Below are 7,500 nucleotides of genomic sequence, written 5' to 3'. Positions count from 1 at the left end.
CATCATAGTATGTTGTTATATATGAAACTACCAGCAGTATATCAACTAATACATCATAGTATGTTGTTATATATTAAACTACCAGCAGTATATCAACTAATACATCATAGTATGTTGTTATATATTAAACTACCAGCAGTATATCAACTAATACATCATAGTATGTTGTTATATATTAAACTACCAGCAGTATATCAACTAATACATCATAGTATGTTGTTATATATTAAACTACCAGCAGTATATCAACTAATACATCATAGTATGTTGTTATATATTAAACTACCAGCAGTATATCAACTAATACATCATAGTATGTTGTTATATATGAAAACTACCAGCAGTATATCAACTAATACATCATAGTATGTTGTTATATATGAAACTACCAGCAGTATATCAACTAATACATCATAGTATGTTGTTATATATGAAACTACCAGCAGTATATCAACTAATACATCATAGTATGTTGTTATATATTAAACTACCAGCAGTATATCAACTAATACATCATAGTATGTTATATATTAAACTACCAGCAGTATATCAACTAATACATCATAGTATGTTGTTATATATTAAACTACCAGCAGTATATCAACTAATACATCATAGTATGTTATATATGAAACTACCAGCAGTGTAATATCATCAACTAATACATCATCAGTATGTTGTTATATATATCAGGTAAAACTACTCAGTATGTAATATATACTAAGCTAATATACATCATAGTATGTTGTTATATATGAAACTACCAGCAGTATATCAACTAATACATCATAGTATGTTATTATATATTAAACTACCAGCAGTATATCAACTAATACATCATAGTATGTTGTTATATATTAAACTACCAGCAGTATATCAACTAATACATCATAGTATGTTATTATATATTAAACTACCAGCAGTATATCAACTAATACATCATAGTATGTTATATATTAAACTACCAGCAGTATATCAACTAATACATCATAGTATGTTATTATATATGAAACTACCAGCAGTATATCAACTAATACATCATAGTATGTTATTATATATTAAACTACCAGCAGTATATCAACTAATACATCATAGTATGTTATTATATATGAAACTACCAGCAGTATATCAACTAATACATCATAGTATGTTGTTATATATTAAACTACCAGCAGTATATCAACTAATACATCATAGTATGTTATTATATATTAAACTACCAGCAGTATATCAACTAATACATCATAGTATGTTGTTATATATGAAACTACCAGCAGTATATCAACTAATACATCATAGTATGTTGTTATATATGAAACTACCAGCAGTATATCAACTAATACATCATAGTATGTTGTTATATATGAAACTACCAGCAGTATATCAACTAATACATCATAGTATGTTGTTATATATGAAACTACCAGCAGTATATCAACTAATACATCATAGTATGTTGTTATATATTAAACTACCAGCAGTATATCAACTAATACATCATAGTATGTTGTTATATATGAAACTACCAGCAGTATATCAACTAATACATCATAGTATGTTGTTATATATGAAACTACCAGCAGTATATCAACTAATACATCATAGTATGTTGTTATATATGAAACTACCAGCAGTATATCAACTAATAGAGGGTTTTCACGACGCGTCATCAGACCGGAAGTCGCCATGTTGGAGGTACTCCGCATCACAACAAAGCACAGGCACTGAAGTAGATCCCGAACGGCGTTAAGGAAAATGGTTAATTATTGCCGTGTCTTAGGTTGTACCAATAGGTCAGACCGAGAAAAACATTTGGAATATTATCGACTTCCAAAAGTTATTAAAAACCAGGGAGAGGAATGTCAGAAGTTATCAGAGGAAAGGAGGCGCTTGTGGTTGGAAGCTGAACCAGGATCTACGAGGGAAAACTGTCTTGTTCGGTCTTTGAAATGATAAAAACGATTGCGAGTCACTTGGCTGCACCTTGAGTATCACAGTGATGTCACACAGTTAAGGTTAGGTTGATTAAAGACGTTATTGCGTTACTTACTTTGGCCTTCACAACACAACGGTCGGTAATGACTTGGTACTGCGTCTCCATCACCCATCCACACACCATCTGGTTATAAGCCTCCAAACCTTTGGAGGATTTAAGGTCGAGAACACCATAGTTGACTATATCGGGATATGCAACTGAAGGAAGAATCAGGGTCGCCATGGATCCAAGAAGAGGAAGCCAACTTGTAGGGATCTGCACCGCCAGTAAACTGTCATTTCTCAAAATATCACGCCTTTTTTGTGGTCCAAGTCCTTCCCTATATGCCTTTGCATCTTGGACGCGTTTTGATGAGCTTTTCTGTTGTTTAGACATAAAGTATTAAAGTATCCAAAGTGCACAATACTCCATTACTCCGTTCAGTTGTTTACACCGAGTGCCTCCAATATGGCCGCGCATCCAGGTTACCGCCCAGAACGTGACGTCGGTGAAAACCCTCTATTAAAGTAAGAAAAATATGAAAGACATCTAATATAACTTTACAGCTGCTTATGGAAAAATATCAATGAAACTACTTATTCTTCCTGATTTAATACTCAAATATTTAATACCACAAAACTGCAGAAGTATATTCAATGAGCTTAATTAGTGTATTTGATGATATATATAAATAATTATAAATACAAAGCTATATATGTTAATACAAATGTTTATTTAGCCATTAACTGGCTATTTTCAGATCACTTTCTTTAACATTTTACTTTTGGATAGACAGATTAATTGATAAGACAGACAGACAGATGTACAGATAGAGAGATGTATAGACAGACAGACAGAGAGATGTATAGACAGACAGACAGAGAGATGTATAGACAGACAGACTGAGAGATGTATAGACAGACAGACAGATGTACAGATAGACAGACAGACAGACAGACAGACAGACAGACAGATGTACAGATAGAGAGATGTATAGACAGACAGACAGAGAGATGTATAGACAGACAGACAGAGAGATGTATAGACAGACAGACTGAGAGATGTATAGACAGACAGACTGAGAGATGTATAGACAGACAGACAGAGAGATGCACAGACAGACAGATGTATGGACAGACATACAGACAGACAGACTGATTGATCCCAAGACAGTTGGGACCTCAGCAGTTATCAGATCTTTTAAACTCTGTCTGACCACCTGTTCTCCCTCTGTTCTGCACATGCTCAGTAGAGCCATGCCGTCCAACGTGGAGATCAAAGCCAAAGTGAGCGACCCGACGCAGTTCGCCGAGAAGGCCGCCGAGCTCAGCCAATCAGAGGGCACGATCATCAGACAGCATGACACGTTCTTCAACTGCAGCCAAGGACGACTGAAGCTGCGAGACTTCATGGTACTCACATAGTGTGTGTGTGTGTGTGTGTGTGTGTGTGTGTGTGTACGTTTGTGTGTCTGTGTGTGTGTGTGTCTGTCTGTCTGTGTGTGTGTGTGTGCGTGTGTGTGTACGTGTGTGTGTGTGTACGCGTGTGTGTACGTGTGTCTGTGTACGTGTGTGTGTGTGTGTGTGTGTGTGTGTGTGTGTGTGCGGAGTCTGCACTGTGGGCTCCACCTGGTGGCCACTGGGGAGAATAACCCTGACTAACTGAATGTTAGGGAATAAATAAATAAATATATATAATTTATGATCAAAGTTCTTTTTATAGCACTAATATTAGCGTCACATTTTGCTTCTTCAGGTTCATTAGAAGCTGCAATGGGAGACACACAGGTGTGTAAACAGGTTTGACACTAAAAAGAGTCAAATGTAATTAAAAACAATATACAGAAATACTCCAGAGCAACACTCATTAGAAATATATAAAATAAATAAATAAAATGAGAAGACAACATGTAATTTATCAAAACATAATACATGTATAAAATAAAAAAATAAAAAATGAATAAAATAATAATATCAATAGCAAAAAAAGGTTTTAATAATAAATATACAGGTTTAAAATAGCATCAGATGAAATAAATTGAGGAAAAAATGAAATAAAAAGATAAACGAATATTAAATAAATAAAAAATGTAAATAAATGAATAAAAAAATAAAATAAAATTGGCATAAGCATCATATATAATATACAAAATAAATATAACATTATAATATATTTAAAAAAATAGGGCTGTCAAACGATTATTTTTTGAATAAATGTAATAAATAAATATAATTAACATAAAAACACATTCAGGAATTTCAAAAACAAAGTAATATTGTCTGAATACATCTTGTTCCCAGGGTGTAGAACTGATCACTAGTTGTTTGTTTGTTTGTTTGTTTGTTAGAACGAGTCAGGGCAGCTAATCTTCTACGAGCGTCCGGACACCGATGGACCCAAACTGTCCCGTTACTCCATCAGTCCAACCAGCGACCCGCCCAGTCTCCGGGTAAAACCCCACACAACCCCTGTGTGTGTTTCTGCAATCATATCCTGCCATTTATTCAGGCTAATAACTGTGTGTGTGTGTGTGTGTGTGTGTGTGTCTGTCTGTCTGTCTCTCTGTCTCTCTGTTTCTCTATCTGCCTCTGTGTCTGTCTGTCTCTGTCTGTCTGTGTCTCTGTCTGTCTCTCTGTCTGTCTCTCTGTCTCTGTAGACAGTGTTGTCAGACGCACTCGGGGTCAAAGGTGAGGTGCGTAAGGAGCGACGGCTTTTTCTGATTGGTCAGACCAGAGTTCACCTGGACACCGTGGAGGGACTGGGAAACTACATGGAACTGGAGGTCAACACACACACACACACACACACTCAGACACACACACACACACATACAGACACACACACAGACACACACACACATACAGACACACAGACACACACACACATACAGACACACACACACATACAGACACACACACAGACACACACACACACACACACACACATACAAACAGACACACACACACACACACACACACACACACACACACACAAACAGACACACACACAAACACACACACACACAGACAGACACACACAGACACACACACAGACAGACACACACACACACACACACACACACACACACACAAACAGACACACACACACACACACACACACACACACACACACACACACACACACACACACACACACACACACACACACACACACACACACACACACACACACACACACACACACACACACACACACACACACACACACCTGAACATACATACTCTGAAACACAAACATACAGTTTTTGTAGCTAACATTTTACATGATTAATTGATTAGTAAATGAGGAAATAATCATTTAAGTCCTTTGTGACTCAAAAATCAAGGCAAACATTCTTTGTTTTCAGCTTCTGAAATGTCATGATTTGCTGCTTTTCTTTACTTAATATCATCATAAATTAAATATTCTTAAGTTTAAGACATTTTTAGACATTGTTTAGACCAAACAGCAACAATAAAACATTCCCATACGTCTAACCTACCTTCCAGGAAAAAGTGTTTTTACTGTATTTATTTTATATTAAGCTTAAATATAGTTTTCATGAAAGCACATTAATTAAAAGGAGGAAAGTCATGTTCACAATACTGTTTTCTCATAATTATTACGTTTTGTATAATCATGAAATAGGATTCTTGTTATTATAAAAGATCATGCCATAATTATCAGGACATTTTCTCATAATTATCTTATTTTGTCTGTCTAGTTTTTTAAAGAAATAAACCTATAATCTTAGGGACTTAATTAGATAAGTACAGGAGAGCGCTAAACAGGAAATGATGGGAGAAGAAACGAGGGATGATGTCAAGAAAAGTCACCGATTGAACTATAAATGATGAAAAATGGCGTCTTTGACGCAGAAGAACGGCCCAACACTGTGTGGCAGAGGCAGAGTGGCAATCGGGAGAGTCGGGACTATTCCCGGTGGGCCGGTCTGATAATAGTTATACATTGCACGTTCTTAGCAACACCATCCATCCAAACTGTGCAGCCTCCGCTCAACCCGTTCGGCGAGCCGCAGCAGCCTCTTATTTCAACACATGCTAATAAGAAAGCACTAACGGTCACAACCATGTCTAGGATTTTCAGAAATATATGGGGATCAGTGAGCGGCCCCTCCCCAAATGGCATAGCCCTGGTCGGCCTATGACGTAAAGCCATCAAACACCTTTTTTTCTTCGTCACGTTTGGAAGGCTTTCGGTGGCGTTTGGTGTTTTAAGCCCCCAACGTCGCCTTCCAGGCAGTGCGGCAATGATTATGTTTAGGGTTAAAGGTCCCATGACATGGAGCTCTTTGGATGCTTTTATATAGGCCTTAGTGGTCCCCTAGTACTGTATCTGAAGTCTCTTTTATATAGACCTTAGTGGTCCCCTAATACTGTATCTGAAGTCTCTTTTATATAGACCTTAGTGGTCCCCTAATACTGTATCTGAAGTCTCTTTTATATAGACCTTAGTGGTCCCCTAATACTGTATCTGAAGTCTCTTTTATATAGACCTTAGTGGTCCCCTAATACTGTATCTGAAGTCTCTTATATAGACCTTAGTGGTCCCCTAGTACTGTATCTGAAGTCTCTTTTATATAGACCTTAGTGGTCCCCTAGTACTGTATCTGAAGTCTCTTTTATATAGGCCTTAGTGGTCCCCTAGTACTGTATCTGAAGTCTCTTTTATATAGACCTTAGTGGTCCCCCTAATACTGTATCTGAAGTCTCTTTTATATAGACCTTAGTGGTCCCCTAATACTGTATCTGAAGTCTCTTTTATATAGGCCTTAGTGGTCCCCTAATACTGTATCTGAAGTCTCTTTTATATAGACCTTAGTGGTCCCCTAATACTGTATCTGAAGTCTCTTTTATATAGGCCTTAGTGGTCCCCTAATACTGTATCTGAAGTCTCTTTATATAGACCTTAGTGGTCCCCTAATACTGTATCTGAAGTCTCTTTTATATAGACCTTAGTGGTCCCCTGGGAGGGCAAGGTGGAGGGTGGGGGTGTGGCCTTGACCAACTGCCACTTTGCTCGTTTCCAAGCCATGATGTCTCTCTCTTTCTCGTGGGGGGGCCAAATCCTCTGGGCGGGCAAAGCAGAGAAAGGGGAGGTAACCTTTCCCCTTATGACGTCATAAAGGGAAGATTCCAGATCGGCCCATCTGAGCTTTCATTTTCTCAAAGGCAGAGCAGGATACCCAGGGCTCGGTTTACACCTATCACCATTTCTAGCCACTGGGGGGCCATAGGCAGGCTGGGGGAGCTCATATTAATGTTAAAAAACCTCATAAAGTGACATTTCCATGCCATGGGACCTTTAAGGTTAGGGAGGAGCTGCCTGGAAGGCGACGTGGGTTAACGAGGCTTAAAACACCATCGAGCTCTATCGGTAACGTTAATAGACAGTGTGTGAGTCTAATGATGGAAAGCCAAAAAAAGGGAAAGGTAGCGATGAGATGGTCAGACTGAAAAGGAATAAAAGCGATTGTGTTGCTGTGCTGTGTGTTGTTCAGTCAT

General features: G+C 37.6%; 1 protein-coding gene across 1 annotated transcript in view; it reads left to right on the top strand.

Moving 5' to 3' along the window:
- LOC144532700 (uncharacterized) overlaps positions 1–7,500 on the top strand; it is a 12,471-nt gene that overhangs the window by 1,020 nt on the left and 3,951 nt on the right. The window contains exons 2-4 of the mRNA XM_078273610.1: positions 3,228–3,387; positions 4,323–4,424; positions 4,632–4,757. Coding sequence (XP_078129736.1) covers positions 3,232–3,387; positions 4,323–4,424; positions 4,632–4,757 — 384 coding nt within the window. The 5' untranslated portion in view covers positions 3,228–3,231. The remainder of the gene's footprint in view (positions 1–3,227; positions 3,388–4,322; positions 4,425–4,631; positions 4,758–7,500) is intronic.

Source organism: Sander vitreus, chromosome 17, assembly GCF_031162955.1.
Source record: "Sander vitreus isolate 19-12246 chromosome 17, sanVit1, whole genome shotgun sequence".
NCBI classification, from domain to species: domain Eukaryota; kingdom Metazoa; phylum Chordata; class Actinopteri; order Perciformes; family Percidae; genus Sander; species Sander vitreus.
This window is presented reverse-complemented; position numbering and strand designations above follow the sequence as displayed.